The sequence below is a fragment of the Malania oleifera genome, chromosome 5, assembly GCF_029873635.1.
Source record: "Malania oleifera isolate guangnan ecotype guangnan chromosome 5, ASM2987363v1, whole genome shotgun sequence".
NCBI classification, from domain to species: domain Eukaryota; kingdom Viridiplantae; phylum Streptophyta; class Magnoliopsida; order Santalales; family Ximeniaceae; genus Malania; species Malania oleifera.
This window is the reverse complement of record NC_080421.1, coordinates 35,482,919-35,510,294: the sequence shown is the minus strand read 5'-3', so window position 1 is coordinate 35,510,294 and position 27,376 is coordinate 35,482,919. Positions and strand designations below refer to the sequence as shown.

At 35.2% G+C, this 27,376-nt stretch overlaps 1 protein-coding gene across 3 annotated transcripts; it reads left to right on the top strand.

Moving 5' to 3' along the window:
- The first annotated feature begins 1,960 nt into the window (after positions 1-1,960).
- On the top strand, positions 1,961-25,945 carry LOC131155669 (autophagy-related protein 9). Of its 3 annotated transcripts, none has more exons than XM_058108950.1 (11): positions 1,961-2,668; positions 3,127-3,221; positions 7,693-8,344; positions 8,684-9,004; positions 19,459-19,681; positions 21,111-21,290; positions 21,407-21,613; positions 24,173-24,250; positions 24,351-24,421; positions 24,624-24,734; positions 24,852-25,945. In XM_058108950.1, the coding sequence occupies exons 3-11, from the start codon at positions 7,761-7,763 to the stop codon at positions 25,663-25,665; spliced, it is 2,589 nt and encodes an 862-aa protein (XP_057964933.1). In that variant the 5' UTR covers positions 1,961-2,668; positions 3,127-3,221; positions 7,693-7,760; the 3' UTR covers positions 25,666-25,945. The 3 variants fall into 3 exon arrangements, with proteins under 3 accessions (XP_057964933.1, XP_057964934.1, XP_057964932.1); XM_058108951.1 differs by having other exon boundaries at positions 1,996-2,668; positions 3,144-3,221; XM_058108949.1 differs by lacking the exon at positions 3,127-3,221 and having other exon boundaries at positions 1,996-2,668.
- Positions 25,946-27,376: the final 1,431 nt, after the last annotated feature.

The window sequence follows — 27,376 nt, the reverse complement described above, 5'->3', positions numbered from 1 at the left end:
AGCTACTCTCAAAAATGATTTTAATAAATGAAATTGCAAATGAGAGTAAATGTAAAAGAGTGTAAAATAAATGCCCAAAGTAAAATGTTCTCTTCAAAATGATTTTCAAAATATTGATTGGAAGAGATTGGAGAGTATAAACTGTAACCCCAAAAGATTTTACAATGAAAATATGAGTGAGGGAACTTTGATTAAGAAAATGATTTGAGAGGATTTAAAGTTAATCAAAGTTGCTAATCTAGAGTAATGATGGGGTATTTATAGAGTTTGTGAAAATTATGACCATTGGGGACACGAAGGTTATTTTAGAAAAAAGATTAATGATGTTTACTTAAAAATAACCTCGTTTTATCGCAGTAAAAAATTCACCAACACAAGAGGCTCGGTCGACCAAACTTGAGATTCGGTTGATCGTGGAGCCAAGTTCGGTCGAATAGGGAATTTTTGAACTATAGGTTCGGTCGATCAGACTTGCATGGTTCAAAGGCGATTTTCCAAATCCACACAGTTCTGTCGACTGGGTCAACTTGAACTAAGAAGTTCGGCCGATCGGGCGGTTGGCAATTCCCACGTGGGGGTTCAATCGACCAGGGCATTGCCCATATAATTCTGATCGGTCGACGGGGAGGTCATCTTGTTGACCGGAGAAGTTTCGGTCGACCAGGTCTGCCTATATATATATATATATATATATATATATATATATATATATATCTAGTCGATTGACTGATAGGTCAACCTGTTGACTCTGTAGGAGTTCAGTCGACCGACGAACTCAGTGTAACTGAGTTTGGTTGACCGAACATGCCATCCTTGGGCATTTCGGTATTTTTTCTTTAAAATGATGTCCCTATACATATGATGATTAATTTTAAGTCAATAAGGAACATTTTCATACATAATAGTGTCTTATGGCCAGTCTAAGGTCTTTGAGAGACGATCGAAAAAATTCAGCGTCGGTCAACCGAAGTTCTTGTAAACTTCGTTTAGCCTCGATTTTGATTCTAAAGTTAATCCAAAAACTTTGTATGATTTTAGTCTTTTTAGAAGAAAAGGTTCTTGGTGAAAGGTGTTGGTCCCTAAGGTCTATCTATGGTCGTTCTGAGCATTCAAACACATCATGCAGATGCATGCATTATTACATACTAGAGATATAAAAAATTAAATGCAATACAAATAAAACACAAATGTCTTCTTCTTTCTTTTTTGTTCTTTAACTCTATGCAAGACGCCAGATATAAGCTTTGAGTCGTGTCATGACTTCCATGTCCTCTTGATCTTATGTGTGACCTGAATTAAACCTGTTCACACACTTAAAAGCACACATAAAAATTACTTGTGTTTGTTAGCATCAAAGCGGAGATCGGACTCAAAAAACCAACAATCCTTTAGGAAGGTGTCATTGATTGAGTTTGTGTCGGGCTCAAATTGTGGCATGGGAAGTAGATGGGGATTCCTCGTGGGTGAAGGTGAGGATGCCAAATTTGCCAAATTATTTGCCCTTCTCAATAAGGACGCCAAAGAGAATTTTGAGCTCCACTAGGGCTCTTTTCCTTTGATTTCTTGATTTATATAACAAGACAGAGAGCTTGAGGAGATTAAAATCATACCATGGAAGATGAAGAGGCGTGGAAGATGAAGAGGCCTGGAAAATGAAGATGAAGAGGTTGAAGACAACCAAAGGGTTGTTGAGTTTGGGTTTTGGGATTTGGAAAGAATTTTCATTTTAGATGAATGAAGCTGAAGGGTAAATTAGGAATTTTTTTTTTTTGTCGGAGTATTGAATTTTTTCTGTGACACTTTTAAAAGTAGTTTAATTATTCTTCTTTGAGAGGACATTAAAATTTCATAGGAAATATTTATTAATTTAAGGTCATAAAGTTATGAATATCTGCCTGAATTGGTTTTTAAATGTATGGTGAAAGGTAGAACTACACCACATGGGCATGTGCTCTATTCTAGCAAGTCATGAAAAATTCTCAATGGAAAGAGTCCCAAGAGCCTAGAAGCCCATCCGCCTTCTTCTGTCTTGCTGGGGGCTGCCCAACAAAGCCCAATCCCCATATCCCCACTCCCCTTGTTGAGGCCTAAATGCGCAATTCAGAGTACCTTAAGAAACTGCTCCAATGCGGCCAATGCTTTTGTATCGTGTCATCTCCGTGGCAGTCCCGACCCACCACTGACAAATCACAAGATGACCCACCATCGGCTGCAACCACGCAGTAATACCACCAAGCATCTTACTTTTCCTGGTCGGTTAAGTAGATCACTATTGCCCAGAGTAGAAACTCCTGCTTCCCGGCCACAGGGAGAGAGAGAGAGAGAGGGAGCGGTGGTACCCATCTTCACGTCTCCTTTATAAACTCAAAGAAGCTTGAGCGGCACAGCCCAAAAGAAATTCGCAAAAAGCTCCTCTTTCTTCCACGCAATATTGGACCTCTCTTTCTCCTTCTTTCCCCGTCTTTCTTTGATTTCTTTTAGTCATTCAGTCCTTCCGTGAATAACCTTCTTTCCTATATTTTTTGGGCACCAATTCTTTGATTTTTTCTGTTCTGATTGTCTTGTTTCGTAAAATTCCTTTCTGGGTACCAGTAAAATCCGCTAATTTCTATTCTACCCTGTTTGACGGATTTTTTGCTTAATCGGACACAACCTTTGGTTGTCGCAGGTAATTCTGTCTCAATGTTTAACTCATAATTCTTTCCAGAAAACAGAACAAGGTTTTTAATGCTTTGTTCTTGAAAAAGTTTCGGGTCTATAAATTTTGATTTTCTTCCGAATGGGTTGAAGTGATTCTTCTTTATTTTGTTGATCTAGGTCTCGGACTTTGACTTTAAATACTTAAATTGATTCCTTGCTTAGCTTATTTTGCCAATATGTTCGTGATAATTAATTATGCGGCACTTGTATGCAGTGCTATTGGATTCCATTAAATGTATTATCAAGTATTTTGCTGGTATACCCAGTTGAATAACGATACTTTCCTTGATCTCCTCCCCTCCCCCCCCGCCTTTCTCCCCTGCGGGAATTGTTTTATGTGCAAGAAGTAAATTGGGTTTCTCTCGTTATGTGTAAATTTTAACGAAGTTATGTTGTGAAAGTGGCGGGTTTATTTTATGTCCGCAGGCTCTGATTCTTTGAAGGTTCCAAAGAAGGCTATCCGGGTGAACTGTTGTATTGAGTAGCTTTGCCCCCCTGGCTTGCAAAATAATGACTTTCAGGTGCCTTTTCAAGCTGACCGAAGTTTGTTGATGTCTATTTTTTAGAAGTTCTGGCTGCTAAGTTTTAGTATGATTTTATGATTGTGGCAATTGAAATGTGTGTTGTAGCCATTCTTCAACTTCTGTTTCTTCTTGTTATATGCATTTCCAGAATCTTGCTTGGTTGTCATGGGCAGTGATAAAACCTCTTATGCAAGGCAATCTCATGGGCATTATAGTATTTAATATTGTGAAAGTATCTGAGCATTGTCCCAAAAGAGAGAGAAAACAAAAAAAACACTGAAATAAAGAAAGCAAGAAAGAAGATTTATGATGGAGAGACTTGATGTAGACACTGTTTAATACATAAAAGCAATGAATCCTTCACAGAAATTGTTTTATTAATATTTTTGTGTGGAATAATTATCTTGCAGAATATGGTGGATCAATGACATGGTCCAGGACTAGTAACTGCACAACCTTTTTTATTTTTTCATGTCAAACTGTGAAAGTTGATTCTGAGACTTCACTGTTTTTTGCAAAATAAAATTCACAAGAAGGGTTTCTGACTTAGATCATGACAATGCTAGCTCTGATTGCAATATAATGGCATTTTCCGACTAGCTAAAACCCTACATTGGGAGCCTTGTTTAAGTTTGGACTCTGCAATGCTTATCAATACTATCCTGATTGATGTTATGGTTGCGAGGGCAGATTTCAAAGTGGACCTCTTATTGCAACTGTTTCTATACTTATTCTCCTGCTTCTTTCAAGGGTACCTCTTAATACAACTGTTTCAATACTACAAACTATTCCCCTCCTTTCTTCACCATTGAGGCATAGTATCTTAGACTTCCTTATTTATTTTAAGTTCCATGTTGATGTATTTTCCCCTTCAAAACACAAAAATACCTCTTGAAGTTTTCATATTGAACTTCTGAGATGTATGCTGTGAATCTTATGGCATGCATTGTTTGCCTGTATTGGATCTTGCCACATTGGCTGCTCCATTTTAACCTTGGAGTAAATGGGTTCAAGTTGTGGAAACAACTTCTCTACATGTGTTGCCACGGTTGCTTACATGCCTTGATGGTGGGGTTGTTGCTCAGCAGTAGCCCTTTTTACTATAGTGGCTGAGCTAAGACCTTTGGCTAGGTGGGGGCAATCATTTGCACCTTAAATTTTTTATATAGTATTAAGGATATATTTGGTTTGGAATACCTATTTATAGGAATAGGGTGGAATGCAGTGAGAATATAATAAAAATGGGGTAAGTATGCAATAATTTTGAAAGAAGACACTCGTGTAGAAGTTTGTGTTACTCCATCCAACATGGAATAGGAAAAGAATGGACATTCCCATTGCTGAATATGGGAATAGTTATTCCTGGTCTATTCTTAATTAACAGTCATAAAAATTTTTGTATTGTTATTAGTTTTATGATACAACACAACTTATTTGCAAACTATCAAATTCTACATTTATAACCTTTCTATTCCAAATTCCAATAGACATTCCATGAACCAAACAAAACCTTCGCGGAATGCCTATTCCTATGAATAGATTAGTTACAATAACCTAGTTCCAATTAATTATACAAAAAAAATATGTTGTTACTATAAAGCAAAAAGCAATGTGAAACTTTTATGAATCCATAACAAGGAATAACTATTCTAAAATTTCACCAAGGGAATGTCTGTTCTTTTTATATTACATGTTGGATTCAATAAGATGAATGTACAAGGAATAGCTATTCCCTTTATTCACATATTTCTCATGTATTTTATCTTATTCAAAGTAATAGCTATTCCGTGAACCAAACATAGCCTACGAAAATTTTTTCTATTTTTAGACATTATTGTAGCATCAATTCAGCTATAGGACTTCAAGAATCCAAATATATATAAAAAAATTGGGATAAAAAAAAATTGAGAGTGCTTTCACTCATTGTTGAACTTTGTCCTTCCACCAAAAAAGAGAGGGCTGTGGGACCATTAGGATATGGAGCTTTATCAAAGTACTTCATGTGAATCTTACAGTAGAATCGTTGAGACTTGGAGCCTTATAACCTTTTGAAGCCTTATAACCTTTTGAGCCTTTGAAAGTCTTGAGAAGTGTCGTACTACCATTTGAAATAAAAAGATTTATTTGTTAGGAAGTAGGCCCCAAGAATGTATATCAAGCTATTAAGACTCCCTTGATGCGTGCGCCTATTGTGCCTATCAAGCCTTTGGACACCCACACCAAGGTGGCACCAAACTGGGGAGAGGATGCTACTGGCGCTACAACTTCCTTCTAGTAAATCAAGGATTGTCGTTCATGCATAATCAAACCTAAGGTCTTTTATTATTGGGATCCTTGCGGCCCTCCCATGTCCACTGGAGTCAATCCTTGGGGGTGCCAATTGTTCCAATCTTGAACTGAGCATTAGAGTTTTTATACCTTGTTATGCCTCCAATTCTCCTAAATTATTGCTCTATAATTGGGCCAAGTGATGCTTATCAAAATTTCCAACAAGAACAATGTCTTTAGAAATATTTAGCTCTTTGTTGTGAAGCAGGAGAATCCGACACTATGGCATCAGAGAAAATCCAATTTTGGTATTCCTCATGATTGTCACCCTTAAAGAAGTTGGCTCTTTCCTCATCTCTATTTAATTTTCATCGTACAATTTCCAACTTCATTGTAAAATAAAATTGCTTACTTCTAGTATTGAGTCGTCAAAACCATTTTTTTTTGGGATAAAAAACACTCACCTCCCTTGAGATTTGACAAAAAGATAGAGACCTCTCTTGAGGTTTCAAAAATGTTATAGACCTCCCTTGATGTTTGTCAAAGAGAAAAAAAAAACTTTTCTTTTTGCAAAATACAAGGGGATGTTTGTGTCTTTTTGACATACTTAAGGGGAGGTCCTTGGAATTCTTGAAACCTCATGGGAGGTATCTGGAATTTTTGAAACCTCAGGAGAGATCATTGTCATTTTGCCAAGCCTTAGGGGAGGTCAGTGTCTTTTGCCCTTTTTGTTTTAATTCATTTTTTTTTTTTGACTAAATGTTCTATGTTTGGCCTTTGGGTAATTTTTGAAGCCTTGCATGGAGTTAATACTCTTGTTGCCCTATGTTAGTTTGGTCATAAATCCTTAAGAGCATGAGACATTTGAGGCTTAGATATTCCATGTCCAGAATTCCTAACTTGTGAGTCAAATTATGTTTCTTCTAATATTTGAACCCTAGCTATGGTTTTTGGTTGGCCTTTAAATCTCCAAATTTGGGTGAAAATTTCAAGTGGGAGTTTTATTTAGTGTTTACTTAAATCCTCTAGGTAGGGTTGAATTATGCAAATTTCGCATGGTTGAAACTGCAATAATGTTTTCAACTCATTGATTAAAAGTTGAAAGTCGTGACACATAATGTTTTTTTTTGGGGGGGGGGGGGGGGGGGTTGGGCCTTATATAAACCTAAATTTATCTTATCCATCTCCCCTTTCATAGCAATTGTGTTATTTCTACACATTGATGAAGAACATACTTTTGTTAGATTTTCAGGATGTATGAAGAGTTCAAAATTCCATAGTATTGATTGAATTCTATAAATTGACATTTGGAAACATCTATCAATTCAAATAATGGAAAATATTTATGAAATCAGTGGATCGGAAGATTATATGATATAATATTTATTTGACAAAGTGAGTGCCGATGTTATTAATAGCTTGGTTTATCAGTATGACTTTTTTATTAGATGTCAAAATAGGTTTATGGTTCTTAAGTTGTACCAAAAATCTCCATATTTATAGAATATCTTGTTATCATTCACATACATGGATATATGAAGCTCCTAACACTTTCCATTGTGTTTGATCATGTTATTGGCACTAAGATTGGTCAGTCATCATATTCAAAATCCCTCTAGAATTGTTGTTAAATTTGCTAATTTTGATGATTTTGAGACACTTTCAGCTCCTGACCTACAAGTAAGGTGTTTTTTACATTCGCTTGAAAAATTGTGGAAACTTTGAGCTTTCTTATGTAAAGCTTTCTCAATATTTTTCTGTCTTTTTTCTTCCTAATTTGAATTAATAGTTTATTCATGCATTGGGTTTTTGCCCTTTGAGGTGATAGACTAAATTTATTAAAGCAAAATTTCTTTTTCTTTTTTATGTAGTGCAAACTATTGGTTATGTGACAAGGGTCTTATGACTTTCCTACTCGTGTTACCTTCTCCCCTGCTATTTCCTCCCTTCTCTGCAGCATAAATTGGCAACTTCTAATAAGTTTGCTGTTGTTTAAAGCTGCTGTCGACAGCTTAAATATAGCTTGAATTAGTTATGTTAATTGTCTATGTCGCACATTGCGATGGGTTTCTAGTTTAAGTTATTTCTGGTTTAAGTATTTCATATTTGCTTTTTTTGTTCTGTAAGCACATACTATTGTTTTTCCTTAGATAGTTTCTATGGTTATGGTTCTTATCTGTAGATTTCTTCCTTTTTGCAGAAAATTGCCCTAGCTATCCAAGCAGGTTGGGGGATGGACTGGCTGTTGCCTATTGTTATCATCTGTGAATGATGTTCAGGGGGCAAACAGGTGCAAATGCAAATGCTTTTAGCATCTTCAAATGGAAACGACATGGTGAATCATCTTTGACTGCAGGATTGCTCAATGATGTGCCTCCTGAGATTGAATTGTCTGAATATGGAAGGGTGCCAAGTCCTGGTAGTGAGAGCCCTTCCGGGCTTCTTAATGGGGAGAGCTTGAATGTGGAGCCAATTGCCGATTTGGACCTGTTTTTTGAAAGGCTTTACAGCTACTATTGTGAGAAAGGACTTTGGTGCATTATTATAAAGTGGATGGTTGAGCTTTTGAGCTTGGGTTTTACCATATGTTTCTCAGGTTTTTTCTTACTATTTGTTGACTGGAATGGTCTTCGCAATGCTAAGTGTGGGATGGATGCTGTTGAATCTGGAATTAAGCCCTGCGATCTTGCTAAGGATGCTCTTCATCAACACCCATTAACTCCTTTTACACTTTCCAAAGCTATCATTGTTGGGTATCTAGGGATATTTTCTATTTATTGGATCTTCTGCTTTTTGAGATTTTTTGCACAACTAAAGGTTACTCTTGGAATACGTCACTTCTATTATGACAGGTAATCTAAATCAACATAAAATTCAAATGTCTTCTAGAAGCTGTTGACACCTCTGCTTCCTCCTCCTCCTCCTCACAAGTGTGTGTGCATGCATGTGTGTGTATTTTTTAAATTTGGTTTTGTTTCATTTGTGCATTTTTTTTTTTTTTAAATTTTCTTTTATGGGGAGGGGGGATGTGATCTTCACGTACGCTTTTTTATGGGGATCTATTGGGGAGTGTGGGGGGGGGGGGGGAGTTGTCTCTTTAACCCTTTTTTATTTTATCTTAGAGAAAAGAAGAAGAGGGAGAGTGGATGCATTGCATAAATACAATAAGTATGTTTTTTTTTGGTTGGCAGTCTTCATGTTACAGACAATGAGATTCAAACCATGCCGTGGGCATCAATACTTGAAAAGGTTGTTCAATTACAAAGTTCACAGCAACTATGTGTGGTTAAGGATCTTTCTGAGCATGATGTGGTGATGCGGCTGATGCGGAAGGAGAATTACTTGATTGGAATGCTCAACAAAGGGGTGCTTGCTTTTCCAATATCTCAGTGGATCCCAGGATCTGGTCCAACTGTCAAATTTGGGTCAAATGGCACACAACATCGTCTGATACTAACTAAGACCCTTGAATGGACCTTAAATTGGTGCATACTGCAGAGCATGTTTGATCAGTATGTTGAATTTTACAGAAGTCATTATATTTTGCATTCTTATTGTTATGGGCATATGAGGGTATTTATCCCTAATGATATTTATTATCTCAAACATATATCTTTAAAAAGATTTTGCATGCTTTAAATCTAGGTGATTTTGCTCCTTTGTGACTGGTTGGTCACAGGTTCAAGTCTAAGGAAACAGCCTCTCTGCATAAAAGCAGGGGTAAGGCTGCGTACACTGTGGCTATCCTCCCCTTACCCGCACAAATCGGGGAGCCTTGTTGCTTGGGGACACTTTTTTATATTTTTTTTTTTCACAAGACATGGGTTTCTTGATGTGCTCACACAAATTTGTACAGTTTCAATATGCTCCTCCATTTACTTTTACATGTTGGATGACTGTTGCCTTTTTGTTATGGGGTTGTAACAAATTTGTTTTATTCTTCCTTCTATAATATTTCATGATCAATTGTTTCTCATGGACAGTTTCAATCTGCTCCTTCATTTTTCATATAAAGACACGCACGAACATATGGAGGGTGAGACAAAAATGCATATGCTGCATAGAGCAGAATAACACAATCACTGTCACTGTAAACAGATAATGATGGGTACTCAATTATATATTGTAGGCTATGTTGCAATGGTGAATTTTAGAATGACGGATTTCCTTTCTCCACATTCTTGATCCTCTCTCCCCCTCATATACAATAGTTACATGTTCACATTCTTAACTTTTTTTTTTTTAAACAAAAAAAACCTTAAATAAGAAACATTGTGTTTCATTGCATTTTATGATTTTTGTGTTGCGTTGTTAGTTTTCAATTTCGTTTGGCTTTCAGCTAAATTGAGATTTTTTGGTTTTCATTTGTCATGGCAGATTGTTCTAGTTTTTGCTTGTAGTGGCAGGTTGTTGCTGTAATATTGAATATCTAAAATTTACTTTTGTGGATTAAATAATTGTGCACAATTTTTCAATGGATAAAAACTTAAATGAAATTTCCTTATGACTTAAAGTCAAAATATCCCTAGATTTTCTAAAAATTCAAAAAAATAAAAAGTAATCCAAATTTTCACCAATATTCAACTTTTAAATACAGAAGGAATTTTCTTGGAGCACTGAAAATTGACTTTAAAACTGTAATTTGAAGTCAAATAATTTTATTGACTACCTATTTATTTTATTCTTATATCTTTTAGTTTGTAGTACATAAAATTAAAACAAGTTGGGTAAAATGGAGGAGTATGTCAGGTGTGTTGTGTGATCGTAGAATACCCTTGGAGTTAAAAGGAATGTTTTATAAGACGGCTATAAGACCAAGTATTCTTTATAGTTGAGAATGTTGTACAACAAAGAAACAACATGTACAAAAAATAAAAGTTGTTGAGATGCGAATGTTAAGGTGGATGAGTGGTTTAGCATTAAAAGATAAAGTAAGAAATGAGTATATACGTAATAATCTTCGCACAATACCGGTTGGAAACAAGTTAAGGGAAGGGCGGCTTAGATGGTTTGGGCATTTGAAATGTAGGCCTAGTAGAGCACCTGTGGGGAGGAGTGAGTTAATTATTGTTTCTAACATTAAAGGGAGTAAGGGTATGCCTAAAATAATTTGGAATGAGGTAATGAGAAAGGATTTAACAAACGCTCTTCATTGGGTGAATTGATGGAAAATGATTCATGTAGCCGACCCCACCTAGTGGACTCAAGGTTTGTTGTTGTTGTATCTTTTAGTTTATATTCTTTTTTTTTTTTTTTAGTTTTTGTTCTCTATTTTGAGCTGTTGTGACAACAACTAAAAATGTTCTGGTTTTTCACTTGTTTTGGCTATTTGTTGTGATGCAGAGAGGGAGGGGGGGGGGGGGTGGGGGGTTGGTCGTGAAAGCTGCTTTCCTGTGGCTAAACAAAGGGTACCAGCAGCAATGCATGCAGAAAAATAGTCAAAGAATGATTGGAAACTGGGAAGGGAACAGAAGTAGATGAGTGTGTAGGGTTTGTGGCTATAAGAGACTCACATTTGAAATTTTATTACTAAATTTAGTGAAAAACTGAAACTAGAGCCTTTAGAGAGGGTTTTATACTGTGTCACAGAAACCCCCAAAGACCTGGTCCATAGTCTACTATGAGATATTTTAATCTCAGCCCTCTATTTATTTATGGAATACTATGACAAACATAAAATAAAGTACACAAAAGCCTTTAAAATTGAACTACTACTGTAATGTGAACAGTAATTGCTACAATAACAAACCAGTAAAACCTGGCTCAGGTGGCCTTCCTTTTGGACTTAGATGCTCCTCCATCAATACACTTGTGTTGGAAAGAACCCAGCTTTGGTCTATCTGACACTTCACTAGGATGCACTTATATTGATTACCCCTTTTAAACTTTTACCTCTTTGATGTCTAATACATCCTATTGCATCCACATGCTCTCTAGGATGTTGTGCGACTTGTAATTTGGCTGCAACTTCTTCCCCAAAAAATCCCTTAAATGAGTGCAAATATGAAACATTTAAAATGGGACTAATCTGCAAGCTGTAGTTCAACTAAGTGTCAGAGTTGATTTTTCTTGATCGCCTTGCAAGGACCATAGTTCCTTGACCTTAGCTTGCAGTACTGGCCTTTAGGTAATCTGTCTTGCTTAAAACATGGTAAAACCTTATCTCCCTCTTCAAATTCTTTAGCTAGCTGGTCTTGATTGCCTATGGTAATATCTGATCCATTACTGGCTTTGAGTGCTGACCTTGCTTTTTCATGAACTTGCGAATACATTCTACAAAAGCTTTCCTGTTGTTGCTTACAGCGTCTCATCTGGTAGTGGGAGTGGGACTAGATCAAGAATATGTTGTGCGGTTTTAGTCCATAGGCGGCCACCTCAAATGAGATCATCTCAATTTTCATATCCATGTGTCTGCCGACTAGGCATCTTGACTTGCTGCTCAAGTTCCTGGTAACTACTTCTGTCTGATCACATATTTCTGGGTGGCATGCTAGATTAATTGAGTTGAGTCCCAAAATTTTGCAACAGAACCTCACTTATCTAGATTAATTGAGTTGAGTCCCAAACTTTTGCAACAGAACCTCACTTATTCATTAGAAACAATGGAAATTGGAACACCATGCACTCGTGCAACTTTACCACCCCTCCAAAAAGAATAGCTCGGAAATATGTGTATCATCTGCTGTCTGGGAACAAGTGCATTATTTTGGAGAAATGGTCCACTACAACAAAATCTTGCCGCTATTGTTGTTTTTGGAAGAGTGAACAGAAAATCCATACTAATATGGATCCAAGGAGCCTCAGGAATTGGTAGTGGGTGTATAAGCAAGTGCTGTGTGGCTCTCATTTACTAAACTGACAAATCTTAGTACATAATACATATTCAGACACTAATACTCTGATCAGCCACCATTGCCAAAAATCTCCCTTCAAAATTAACACCCCAAGCCATTACTATGAAGTTTTCACTTCGTGGATAATTTATTTCCATGAGGAACTTATTGGAATGTAACCATCTTGTAGCCAATACGGTAGCCACAGTTTGCCTCTCTAGCCCACACAAATTCATCTACAATACTGTTAAAATAAGGATCATTTTCATATAATTCTTCAATTGTTCAAATCCTATTTCCTATGGAGTATGTACTTGTCACAGTCGGTAGGAAGAATTCCCCCGCTGAAGGCATTTGTCACTTTGTTTTATTTGCCAGTCTTATATTAGATTAAGAAAGCAAACCTCTTAAGTTAGGCACTCCAATTGACGTGAATTAAGCTTCTTTTGAGATTTCAAGTACTTCAATGCTTGTTAATCTGGGTATACCACACTCTGTATGTGATGTATTACTCCTATTGCTGAATAGGTCTTACCAACACATTGAGTTCTAATTCATAGGTTGAATAATGGCCCTTCTCCTAACTCTTCACTAAAAAATGCCACGAGCTTCACATCCTGGCTGATAACCGCACCAATTCCCTCACGCAATGTTTCACTCTATGGTCAAGAGCTGGTAAGGCTAAGACATGTTTCTGTCATCATTTGTTCGTTCTTCTGAAAGGAATTGTGTGCAGGTTTTGACCATTCAAAATCCTCTCTTAAGGCATTCTGATAAGGGAGCTAAACTTCTCTATGAACCTTCTATAAAAGAAGCCAATCCAGGAAAGCTGCAAACATTCTGAATAGACTATGGTACTGGCTGCTCTTTGATTGCTCAAACTTTCTTAGGGTCTGGTTTTAATCTATATTCCTAAACAATAATCCAAGAAACACAACTTTGTTGCACAAGAGAGAGCACTTTCTCCTATTCACATTGAGTCTTTCTTTGAGAAGAACCTCCATAGCTTGATGCAAATAAACTATTGTCCAACTAAACATCAACTATTCTCCTACTGCATAGTGAGTTTACAATTAATCAATTAGTAACTCCTATTTTTTATTTGTATTATCTTTGCTTTCTTAACTCCGCCTATGATGCACTTAATGTCCTAATTTTTTCACACACTGCTGGTCCCAAGCCCGGGTAAAGAAGGAGCGTTGCGTTAGGTTGCTGACAGCCAACGTAAAATTTGTTAGATTACTATGATATGAATTCTTACTGCATATTTGCTAGGGGTCCCCTATGAGCGACGCGTTGCACTTGTACCAGCCAGATGTAACAAAAAGTGAGCCGAAGGGGGGGGGGGCGCTAGGTTGTCGCCTTGAAGCGACATGCCAAGTTGGTGCCCGGGTATGGTGTCAAATATGCGAGGGTTCCTGCATCATTCTGGACGTGGGTAGGTAAAGAAGCTAGTTCAAGAAATTATGATTAGATTAGCAACTTGGAATATAGAGACACTTAAGAGTAAACGCATGGAAACTAAGTGGGTGGAGGAGAAAACTAGAGAAATTGATAAATCAGGATTTAAACTTTGGTACACTGGAAAAGACAAGCATAAGAATGGAGTGGGAATTATTGTAGACAAAAACTTAAAAGATAGCGTCGTTGATGTAAATAGAGTAGGGGATAAAATTTTTAAAATCAAGATGGTATTAGGCCAAGAGACAATAAATATCATTAGTGCTTATGCTTCTCAAGTAGGCGTAGCAGAAAATCTTAAGAAACAATTATGGGAAAATATGGATATTATACAAGGCATACCAAGGACTGAGAAAATATTCATAGGAGGAGATTTGAATGGACATGTTGGAAGGGATAATAAAAGTTATGAGATGATTCATAGATGATACGGATATAGAGACAAAAATGAGTCTGGGGAGATGATCTTAGACTTCGCTATGTCATGATTTTATTACAATGTATACTTGCTTTAAGAAGAGAGAGGAACACTTAATAACCTCTAAAAGTGGACAAAATATAAGTCAAATAAATTTTATTTTAACTAAGAGGTTAGATCATTTATCATGCAGGATTGTAAAGTTATTCCAGGTGAAAGCCTAACCACAACATAGAGTCTTAGTGTTAGATATATGTATTAAAAAATGGAAGAAAAAAGATAAAAATAAATTAGTGTAAGAGAATTAGGTGGTGGAACCTAAAGGGTGGAAATATAATAAAATTTAAAGATAAAATGATCAAAGATGAGGATTGGACTATAGAGGATGGGATAGATATAAATACTCTTTGGAGTAGATTAGCTAGCTATATTAAAAAAGATAGTAAAAAAGATTTTAGGTGAATCAAGGAGAAGATTCTCGAATAGCAAAGAAAGTTGGTGGTGGGATAAAGATGTCCAAAAAGCCGTAAAGACAAAGAATTTGGTATAAAATGTGACAAAAATGTAGAAATATGGATAATTTTGAAAAGTATAAAGAGGTGAGAAAAGATGTAAAAAGGCCGTTAGTGAAGCTAAACACAAATCATTTAATAGTTTGTATGATAGATTAGATACAAAAGAAGCGGAAAGAGATATATTTAAACTTGCTAAAGCTAGAGAAAGGAAGAGTAAAGACTTAAGAAATGTAAAATGTATAAAAAGTGAGAATGATATTGTCTTGGTTGATGACGAAGACATAAAAGATAGATAAAGAAGTTATTTTTGTAAGTTGTTTAATGAAAATCAAATAGAAGACTTAAACTTAGAATTGACAAATGAGGAAAAGACTAAAAATATGAGATTTATTAGCAAAATTAGAGTTAACGAAGTTAAGTTTGCACTAAAAAAGATAAAAATGGAAAAGCTATAGGACTTGATTACATCCCAATTGAAATTTGGAAATTCTTAGGTGATAATGGAATTATATGGTTAACTAATTTATTTAACACAATTATAAAAACTAAGAAAATGTCAAATGAGTGGAGGAAAAACACTTTAATACCTATATACGAAAATAAAGGAGATATTCAAAATTGTAATAACTATCGTGGAATTAAACTTATGAGTCATATGATGAAACTGTTGGTAAGGGTAGTTGAACAAAGATTAAGGTTAGAAACAAAGGTCTTAGAAAATCAATTTGGTTTTATGCTTGGGATATCTACCACAGAAGCTAGATATCTTTTAAGAAGAATAATGAAAAAGTTTAGGAAAAAGAAGATGGACTTGCATATGATATTTATTGACTAAAAGAAAGCATATGATAGGGTACCTAGGGAAGTTTTATGGTGGGTTTTAGAAAAAAAAAAAAAAGGTGTATGTAGTGGGTATACTGATATCATTGAGGATATATATGATGGGATGATGACTAGTGGAGGACTATAGATGGAGAAATTAGAGAATTTCCAATCACCATAGATGTACATCAAGTATCTAATTTGAGCCCTTATCTTTTTTACTTCAGTGATAAACCAAGTGACTAGGAGCATTCAAAATGAGGTTCCATGGTGTATGTTGTTTGCAGATGATATTGTATTGATTGATGAAACTAAGGGCGGAGTATAGGTTAAATTAGAATTATGGAGAAAAACTTTGGAATCTAGAGGATTTATGATAAGTAGAAATAAGATAGAATATATGAAATGTAATTTCAGTAATGGTAGGTGGGATATTGGAGACAAAGTTAAACTTGATGATGAAGAAATAAATAACACTTATAGATTTTGATACCTTGGATCTATTATGCAAGTTGGAGAAATTGAAAATAATGTAATGCATAGTTTAAAGCAGGTTGGGTAAAATGGAGAAGTGTTTCAAGTGTGCTTTGTGATCATAGAATACCCTTAAAATTAAAAGGGAAGTTTTATAAGACGACTATAAGACCATCTATGCTATATGGATCAGAATGTTGGGCAACAAAGAGACAAAATATCCAAAAAGTAAAAGTTGCTAAGATGAGAATGCTTGGATGGATGAGTGGTATAACACTGAAAGATAAATTAAGGAATAAACATATTCGCGGTAAGCTAGGTGTAGCTTCTATAGAGGATAAGATAGGGGAGGGACGATTCAGATGGTTTGGGTACTTGCAACGTAGGTCACATAGTGCGTCAGTGAGGAAAAGTGAGTTAGTTACTATGGGGGGCAGTATGAGGGGTATAGGGGTAGGGGTAGGGGTAGGGGTAGAACTAAAATAACTAGGAATGAGATAGTGAGTAAGGATTTAATAGTCCTGAATTTGTCAAAAGAAATTGTCCATGATCGCATAAATTGGTGGAAAATGATTCATATAGCCAACCCCACTTAGTGGGACTTAAGGCTTGGTTTTGTTATTGTTGTTGTATTCTTTTTGTATTCTTCATTGTTCTAAATTCTAATCATAATTCAAGATGTAAGTTTATTTCAAATGTTCCTTTTATTAAAGTTTAATAGTTGTAGTGTTAAATTGATTTGTACGTGATGAGGAAAAATTTATAATGATCAAATGATGGTATGATAATTGAGCCTTATTAATCCAATGATAAAAATGAACATGCATTCAATTATGTTTTTTTTTTTTTATTTTTTTATTTTAATTGTACCAGTTTTGGGACTTGAGTGTATAGCTAAGGGGCCTTTTGGTATCATTGTTGAAAATGATCAACACGAAAACTTGAAACGAAAACAAAAAACTGAAACCAGTAACAACATATTTGGCTAATATTTATCAAACTAATACAAATTAAAAACTTGATTAATGCTCATTTCCCCCTTGAATCAAATAAATATTTTTAAAAATGATTTTAAATAATAAAATGCAAAAGAGTACAAATTAAAATTGCTATACTAAAATAGAAACTATTATATAATTATTTTGCTTAATTATTATATTTTAGAACTCACTTTTTAGTGCTATAGAAGCAATCTTAATTTACATGGAAATTAAAAAATAGTGAACATATTTTAAAATGACATTATTTTTTTTTCAAATTTTAGAAATTTTCTGAATAGTTTAATTTTAATTACATTTTAAATTCAGTCATTTTATTTAATTTTAATTAGAAATTATGCATAGAATAGAGGATTTATCTCACAAAAATTAACTCTTCATATTAAAGTATTCTAGCAACAACCATAAAAAATCTACTTTTCAGTTTTTTAGATACAGAAATGGAAAAAAAAAATAAAAATAGAAATGATACCAAACAAAGGCTAAACGAATTGCTAGTTCTCTGATTTTATTTTTTGTTTCTGGTTTTTTATTTTTATTTTTTTAGTTTTCATTGTCATAATTTTTCACTATGTTACAAAACAGCTGCTTATTCTGCATTGGTTTTTGCTCATGTACTCTTGCCTCTGGTAGTTTAGTCACTTAAAAGCCCTCGCCAAGAAAAATGGTCTTCATTAATAGTCAGCAGAATGGTGGGAAAATATTTATACACATGACCTCATGTGATGGTTTATTGGAATTGGCATTTGTGTTGACATTGGTGGTCATCAATCTAAATCAGTTTGCAATCTAGATATTTCTGGCGCTTTGTGTGAATGGCTGGTCAATTCTCTTTAAGACTTAGACTAAGACACTCCCCACTTACCTTGCATCTTTACTTATGTCTCATGTGGTGACTATGGCAAATTAGAGTTACTCTCCCCACCTATTTTTTTTCTTTTAGCTATTATAGAAGATTTAGACTTTCTTCTTTTTCATTTGGTTCAGAAAGATGGTGGAATTCAAAAGCAATACCTAGTCTATTAGTTCATAAAATGAAAAAACACAAATAGTTTGTAAATTTGTCTTATTTTCATATTGAATATACTAGTTTAGCATGTGGATATAATTTTCCACAAATATGATGCTGTGACACAACTGTTAGCAGTGGAAGTTCTGGCAGCACTGAGTTTTATGTCTTATCCCACTGTGTAAACCTAGCTAATTGTCAAAAATGTTCTTTTGATAATTGGTGGGAAATAGTTCAATTGCAAGAAATTAGTAGTTTCATAAGGAGCAATAAAGCCTTCTTAGCTCCCCCCCCCCCCCCCTTTCTTTCGGCATAATAGTCTCATCTCTTAATGGGTCTAAAATGCAGTGACTTGGTCTTGGTAAATCTTTCAATTGGTGTTGAATTATCTTTGATTGAGGTTTTCCAATTTCTAATTCTCTAAGAGGTCCATGGCTCCATTGGACATTGTTGCCCCCTAAAAATGCAGATTCCACCGCGTTCCACATCTGATATGACACACCACCCACATCTGATTGGCACACCACTCCTCATCTTCTAAATCCTATCTCACACATATTCAGAGGTTATTTATTGTAAAAGGGCATTGAAATTCTAAGACTTATCCAGTTATATTCAGAACCCAGTCACTTGTTTAGAACTGCATGTAGCATTTAGCATGCATGCTTAATTTTATCAAACACCCTCTTAGAATTGTGGTAAAGGCATTCATGAGGACATCTACCTTTCAATCACACATTTATCTGTAGAGAAAGGAAAGGTCAAGCAATTGTCTTCTTTAAAAAAAAAAAAAAAAAAAAGAATTTCCCTTTCCTTTACTTGCGTAGGTTTGATGTGATTTTGATTATGCCTCTGCATTTGAGTGCCGGTTACTCGCAGACCAGAAGTATGCTACTATGCAATGATAACTTTTGAAGAAAATGTTGTTTTGAAGAAAATGTTATGGGTATAAATTGTTTAAGTCTCCATATTTTAATATAGTGACACCTATGGTTGGACTTGGGGAAGCAAGGTGTGAGCTGGCTACTAGCTTAAAATGTTTTGGTCAAGCCCTTAAGAGCATGATGAACTTATAATATTTGGGTCTAGCAATATGGCAATTTACTGAAGGAGTGTTTTAGACAGGTGGATGATAACATGGGATTCAACATGGTAACTTAGAAATTGGAAGTTGGGACAAATGTAGTAGAATTTGTCTGAGTTGTGTTGCATCATGCCACTTGTCATGTGCCTTTAATTTAGGGACATCATTTTTTTGCATTTGACATATTTTGTGCATCTTAATGTGTGTATGTACATGTTACATCTGGAATAAGAATTTGGAGTGCATTCATGGGTGCAAAACTTAGAAAGTCTGCATGTAGGAATTCTAGAACTGATCTTTATGCCTGCTGATATTGAATATCATTGCCTGACTTGAGTATATTCTTTTGCAGAAACTTCTGCGTACAAAGGGACTTCATTTCTAACCCTAAAACGTTAAAAAAAAGGCTCATGGTTGTTGGGCTTGTGATGCTTCTACTTTCTCCATTTCTTGTCATATTTATGTTGGTGTATCTCTTTTTGAGGCATGCCGAACAATTCTATAATCATCCAAGCACAGCCTCGTCTCGAAGATGGTCAAATTTGTCAAAGTGGATCTTTAGGGAATTTAATGAGGTAATATTTCAAGTTCAACTTCCTCCCTCCCCCTTCTCTTTGTTCTTTTTCTTTCTTTCTTTTTCTTCCCCCCAGATCTAGTGCTTGTTCTGAAGAAGTGAGGGTTATGTTGATCAATGAGTGGAAACATATTGTTCTGTATGCACACACGCTCTGATTTCCAGTAGTCTTGTTGGACACATATTTTGGTTCATAAAGTAATATCCCACTTGTATATATGTAACAGTAATTTTTTAAATTTTGGCCAAATAAAAATGACCTCTATATGTAAAGGAATTTAATCTACCAATGTAGTGGGAATAGCTGGTGAGTTGAGTGGTAAAACTTGAATCATTCCTTGAATTTCATTTTTTTTCTCATTATTATATTATTAATGAATGATACTGATGTTACCTTGCACTGCAAGAAAAATGGAATCCTATCACTGGGTGACCAGTTAAAAAAATAAAAAAGAGCCATGGATGCTTAGATGGACAAGCTTGCTCACTTGCCTGAATTAGCCCTTCTGTTTTTTCATTTCATCTTCTTCTTCTTCTTCTTTAGATTTTTCATGGGGGTGGGGACTTTTTTTGTGAACTCCACTTACATTCCTGATTTACACATCACAGTAGAATATATGGACTTATATTTGACTAAGGAACTGGAGTGTCCCAAGTTTTAGCTTTGTGGTTGTTTTGTTTAAACTTCAGAGAAGTTGTCTTTAATGTTTTATGAATTGGAAATTGATGATCTCCCTCCATTGTTTAGCCCTTAATTAATAAAAAAAACATGTATGACACTTTCTTGCACTAGTCCTGGCCAATTCACATTTACTTTTTTCCTTCTATTGTGCCAGGAGAAATGCTATTTCTATTGGTTGTTTATGTAAGTGTGAAGTAACCATGCATTGGTTAACAGGTTATTGAATTTGGGGATAGTTGGGGGACCAACAGTAATTTTTTTTTTTCCAAGTATAATAAATATAGGGGCAGACTTTTTTTTTTCAGAAAGTTTAGGGTGTCTAATACTAATTTTTTACAAAATTGTAATAAATTATATAGATAAAAATATAACTTTCACAAATATTGGCCTGCCTCCAGCTAATTTGTAATTTGTCATTATCCCCTGAACCGGCAGTAAATTACTCTCATTGTCCACATCTATATTTATTCTTTGCCCTTAGTAAATGCTGAAATATGGGATTTATATTTTACATAAGATGGATTTGTTTCTGTTTTGTGGTAATTGCTGGTCTATGCTACCCTTTTCTCCTACTTCATTTTCTTGTTCCTTTAACTTAAAAAATCCTGCATATTTTGTTCTTTGGTCACATTTGCTTTGGTTCCTGGTAGTTGCCATTGTGAAGATATGTTCTTAATTGTTCCTGTGCATTCATTAGCTCTAAAAATACAACTTAATGCTGCTTATGTATGGTGATCTTTCTGTTCAGGTTGATCATTTATTCAAGCACCGGATCAACAGCAGTGTACTACATGCTTCTGATTATCTGAAGCAGTTCCCCTCTCCAATTATTTCTATAGTTGCTAAATTTATTTCTTTTGTGTCTGGTGGCTTTGCTGCCATTCTCATCATCATTGCGTTTCTGGAAGAATCTTTGCTAGAGGGCCATGTAATGTATCTTCCACTGTAATAACATCTCGTACCAGACAATATGCTAGCTTATATATATGTGTGCATGCGTGTTTTTTCCCCTTTTCTTATGGAAATTTGTTTCATATCATGCAGATATTTGGGCGCAACCTGTTTTGGTATGCTGCTGTTTTTGGAACTATTACAGCTATTAGCAGGGCTGCAATAGCTGATGAGCTTCTGGTCCTTGATCCTGAAGGGGTAATGTCTTTGGTTGTCCAACATACACACTATATGCCAAAGGGATGGCGAGGCAAAGAAAATACAGAGATGGTCCGGATAGAATTTGAAACCCTGTTTCAGGTAATCCTATTTAAGTGGTGGTTCTTGTGGTTTTCTAAACTAGGACTGGTGGAGCTGTCATGTGTAATTTGCATTTGGTGGTTTAGTTCATGTATTAACCCTTTCAGCTTGATAACTTCTCGTGCATATTTAACATGCTTTAAATACCCTTCTAAAAATTCAACATGGAAATGAAAAGAAAAGAAAAGAAAAGAAAAACAGAGCTACTGAAATGCTTAGGTCAAGTTTCAGATGACAGAATGTTGAGTAGTTTCTAGTTTTCTGCTAACCCACGATTTGTGGATGCAGACATGCGGCGTTGGATAACACTAGAACAATGCATTCAACACACACACACACACACACATTTTCTGTATGTGTGTGTTTGTGTGTAAATTTATGCTATATATAAATTGAAAATAGCGTAAATCATTTTTTTGACAAGATTACTTGATCTTTTAAAAGTAAGAGTGTAAGACAAAACAATCATAAATGCTATACATAAAAGTACCTAGTTTAAATAATTTTTTTGACAAGATTATCCTATCTTCTAAAAATAATATAAAACAATCAGGAAAAGATAAAGTTTGACCAGAAGGATTAAATTGCATTTAGAATATTTTTGGATAGGCATAAAAGTTAAGTATCTTCTTTTTTACTTCCACAACTAGGTATACTTCAAAATTTTATTGTTTCCCTTGCAACATTTAAGTAGATATGGGTAATAAAACAATATGAATCAACTAATTGCTAAATTCCCTATTGCTTAATTGTGTGACTTGAATTTTATAATATGATAAATCAAACTAGCTAGAAATATGAATAACTATTCCCAGTTTGTCAGTAACACAAGTGGCACATCACAGCATCTACCTCAATTTCATGCAATATAAAATGAGCACCATAGAAAAATTATACTAGAACCATGTTATGGATAGTTGTGCTCCAACTTATTTATCTAATTGTTTTGTGGAAAAAAATATCCTTATCAGAGATGAATAGGGAACAAAAAGAAAAAAGAAAAAGAAAAACCGAATAATAGTTCCAATCTTCAACACCTCAACTAGGCCAAAGAATCACAATTTTCATTTCTATTTATATATATATATATATATATTGCTTACTTCTGACATAGTGGAAAATTGAGAAGTTGCAAAGTACAATGAAAATGCATCAATTTCAGTTCCTCAGTTTGCAATACTCCAATTTCCATCAATTCCCTTCAGCTTCTTAAATCCTTAACGCTCACAAAACAATTTGAATTAAATAATTCTAAATCCTCCATTCAAAAATAATATATCAAACCAAAGCAAGTCTCCTAACCAAGACTTTTCAATGACAATTGATATAGAATCTAAGGGCCCGTTTCCATAGCAAAAGCTTTTAGCCTAAAGGCTAACCAACCTGAACTTTTAAAAGTTGATATTTAAACTCTATATTAAACTGACTGTTCTTCATCACGTACGTAATCCAGGTTACAATAGAGTTGCTACACAATTTTGTCAGTTGTATAGCTCAAATTTATAATATGATAGATCTAATGAACCAAAAATGTAAGTGTCCTCCGTTGGTCGTGATGCAAGTCACATAGAATTGAGCATCAATTTTGCTATTATTTTTTCCCTTGGAGTTTCATCTTTTTTCATCGTTCTAAAAAGTTAATAGCTCTCTTTCTTGCAGCCATTCCACCTCTTACATGCAATTTTGGTGGACAAGTTTCTGTTTTTTCCTATTAAATTTCTTCTTTTGGGTCATTATTCGAAAATCTAGTAGTTTCAATATTCAATTCGTACCACTCAACAGCTCATGCACAATGTAAGGAAAAAAAAGACTAATTTACACACACATACATCCATACATACACATGCATATATATATATATATAGTTTTTAATATGTATTTGTTATTGAATATCTATGTTGTGCCTGCATAAGAGCTGTAAGGAGTAAATGCTGATAAAAATAATTGTTATTTAGCAGCAGTGCCTTTAACAGAAAATTGTACAGTTCTTATACATTTACAAAATTTTAAGCTAATGAAGGTGTATCTTTTTTTTTGTTTTCCAGTGTTTGGTAGACAGCAGAAATGTGTATCATTGTTTAATCTAATTTTGTCATAGATGTAAACTCATATTCTTGAAAATTGGCAAATCGTTTTTGTTGGCAATCATAATTCACAACCTTTTTCCTATGGGTGTTTGATGATGAGCAGTCAATTGTTAATTATTTTTCGAGAGCTGGCCGAATTTTCAGGTTTCAAACTTGGCCAAGACATAATTTAATTATATGTTGTTGGAGCTGTCAAATTTTTCTTTGATTTTTTTTGCTACTATTTTGGATGAAACAATTATAGATTCCTTGCACATAGATGGTACTCTTACATCGTCTTTGCTTTTCAGTATGCACTATTGTTTGAGATAATGCTGTCCTCCTGAGGGATGCATTTGTCTAGTGCCATAGAGTTCTCAGTTAACTTGGGAAACTAGTTTGATTTTTGGTGATTCAATTTGCCACCAAGAAGGCCAATATTTCACAACTGAAAGATTATTAACTGTCATTGTGCGTATGGTTCCCCGTGCAGTATACAGGCATGATGTTGCTGGAAGAGATGGCCTCAATTTTCCTCACCCCTTACTTACTATTATTTGTTGTCCCAAAGGTTATTATTCATTATATCTATTAACCAGTTAATTTCCTTAATTCACTTCCTACCCCGTGCATGCTAATTTGCGGAGTTGTGGAATGTGTTAACTTTGCAGCGTGTGGAAGACATTTTGCAGTTCATTGCAGATTTTACTGTGCATGTTGAGGGTGTTGGTCATGTTTGCAGGTTAGTTTTATTTATTTTTGAGAAGAAAAAAAAAGTGCCCTTGTCCCTTTTATTAGTTTTCTTGGGACTACTTGTTTTACACCCATGTCCTTGAGGTTTTCTACTCTTGACAAATTTTCATTTGTCTTTGTACATTGAGTGGAAAAAATTCTAATTTTTTTATTTTTCCTGTTCCTTTATGTCTTACTTGTTCTTTTGGCAGCTTTAGCGTGTTTGATTTTCAGAGCCATGGCAATAGCAACTATGGTTCACCACACAATTCATCTCGTAGCCAGAGGAGTTCCCAGGGGAAAATGGAAAAATCATTCTTGAGGTATGCAGTTTATGATTGCTCAATAATGTGGGTTATGAAGTTATTAGTTAGGTTGTATCTTGAAGTTTCTTATGTATTAGATGTAGATTATCATAGTGAATTTTATTTCTCCTGAAGCTTCCATAGCAGCTACCCCTCATGGGAACCAAAAGCTCAGGGAAAGCAGTTCCTGTTGACTCTTAGAACATTCAGGGAGCAAAAGTTTCAAGGACAGGGATCTAGACCTGCTTATTCGCCTCAGAGAATGTGGCGAGGGAGCCCGAACTTAAGAAACCAAGGGGAAAGAAACAGCTTTTTCTCAAGGGAAATGCCTCATAATAGTCCCACGAGTGGGCATCAGTTGGGTTCTCTTTGGTTGATTGATGTGGATCAAAAGAACCATCCTTATCTTCTTGATTGGTATTACACCTCCCAGCCTCACCATGCAACAAATTACTCAAGAAATGCACCAGCAGCTGCTTTTGAAGTGGTCGAAGAAGGCCATAAGGATTTTTGGATGCCATCCAATTTGGCTACTAATGATGCAAAATATGAGGAATACTGGGGACACCATTTTGAGGATCGATCACGGAGTCATTTGGAAGCTTCTACATCGACTCCTTTCTTTGGGGAAAGTGTACTACAGCATCATGACCTGGGTAACCTGGCACAACAGACAAGGAGCCATTGGTGGGCTAGAAGTGATCCACAGGGTTTGGGGCCCCAGACAAGTTTTCTCGAACCTCCTGACTTCAATTGCCCAGTGCCATACAATCACTATGATAATATATCTGATAAAAGTTTAGAGGAGCAAGAAGAACACTTGGATTGGAGAAATGCTCGCAAGTTGTCTCGGACGAATTTCATGGATGACTTCGAGACCGAGGGTGAAATTAGTCTTCATTTTGATGATATTTATAGCAGACCACCTGAACCCATGAACTTTGAATGATCAGGTTACATTTGATTCATTTAGGCTCATAAGATTATTCAGAGGCTCTTGCTTCATTTATCCTTGTAAGGGTTTCCGAAAAAAAATCAATCAAAATCTCTGTTCTTATAAATGGGGAACCCTGTATTCTTTGTTGTATATAAATTCTTGGTGAGGTTAGATTCTTAGAAGGCCTCAACTCATGCTCGGGCCCAGGGGTCAAAACTCTTGTGAGCCTTCTGAAGTGTAAAGACAAACACAAACTATTGATCATCTAAATTCCTCATTCCATTTTCATTTAGTTTATTTTAGTTTAGTTTTATTCTACTATAATACAGCAGCAGAAACTTGTTTTGGTGAAACAGTTTCTTTGTTTTTTAGTTGGAGTCCTGCAAGCAATTCTTCCCCCTGCCTCGGCCTCATAAAATTGGTGCCGAAGTGGTGCTGAGAAGGAACAAGCAGAGTAAAAATATGTTAGCCGTTGAATTAGAATTGGGAAATGAAAGCCTGTGCATTTTGCTAGCCGTTTAAACCCACTGGTCTTTCTATTAGCGATGGAGAAAGCGAAAGAAGGGGAAAAAATATATATATATTGTTTCGTGAGTTTCTATTAATGATTTATAACTGTTGGTGTTCTCTTATATGAAATTATTCTTCAGGGGCTATCATGTTAATGTTTCTTAATGTTCATGGAATGGTATTTTGTTTTCATGCTTGTTTAGGAGTAGGATATGAACGTGTGATGGCAGAATTTTCATTTTTTTTTTTCTCCCGTTAAAGATTATATATTAAAAAAAATCAGTATATATGTGTGATTTTTTTTTTTTGTTTTGAAAAAAGCATGTATATACATTTCGTTGTCGTAGTCATGCTAGAAGGGGATACCGTGCTCTTGGTTCCATTTTCAATGAAGGATGGTGGGGATGCCATATTGGTGGTGTTTATTCTTATCATCTGATTGTTGCCGACACCTCTAGTATCCGATTTTATGTTAGGTGATATTGACTTTAATGACTTGATTAGTATGGACAAAAGATAGAGTTACAATCTTAAGTGTAATGGTTGCAGTTAGGAAGTCAATTAATGGATGGCTCATTTTTTTTAAGCCCAGTCATAGGTATCACCATAATTATTTTGACGAGTACACTTCCCCTTTCTAATATGCCGACTCGTTGAAATAAAAAATCTTATTCAATTTTTGCCTTTATAGACCGTTGATGATCACTTGCAACCAATTAAAATAAAAGATCTTGGGAGACATTTGATAGCCTTTGAGGGCATTTTCTAATGCTCAAGTTAGAGTTAGAGTTCCATGAATTGTGACCATAACTTTTAGAGAGCGCCCTACCCTTGTTTTGCTTTTCCTCTTAGCTTCTTATTTTAAATATCCTCCTTTTTTAAATTGCGAGGTTACCGTATATCTTTTTATAGAGGTTACGACCCCTCCATATTTCTTTTGGATTACATATATACCCCCTTTAAATCTAGGGCAACCAATGGACCCCTTATTAAATAGCCTTGACCCTTAGAAATGCTAGTGTATTTTTGGTCCCCATTAAATACTTAAGTTAGTATGGGTTTGCTAAGGAAAAAGGAAAAATAATTTACTTAAGGATTTGGTGTATTGTCCTTATTCTTTTAGAATTGATAAGCTATAAGCATGATTAAATTTGGGATAATGGAAGTTAAAAAAAAAGGTAGCCTGCTATACAAAGCTCCTGCTATGCGAGGC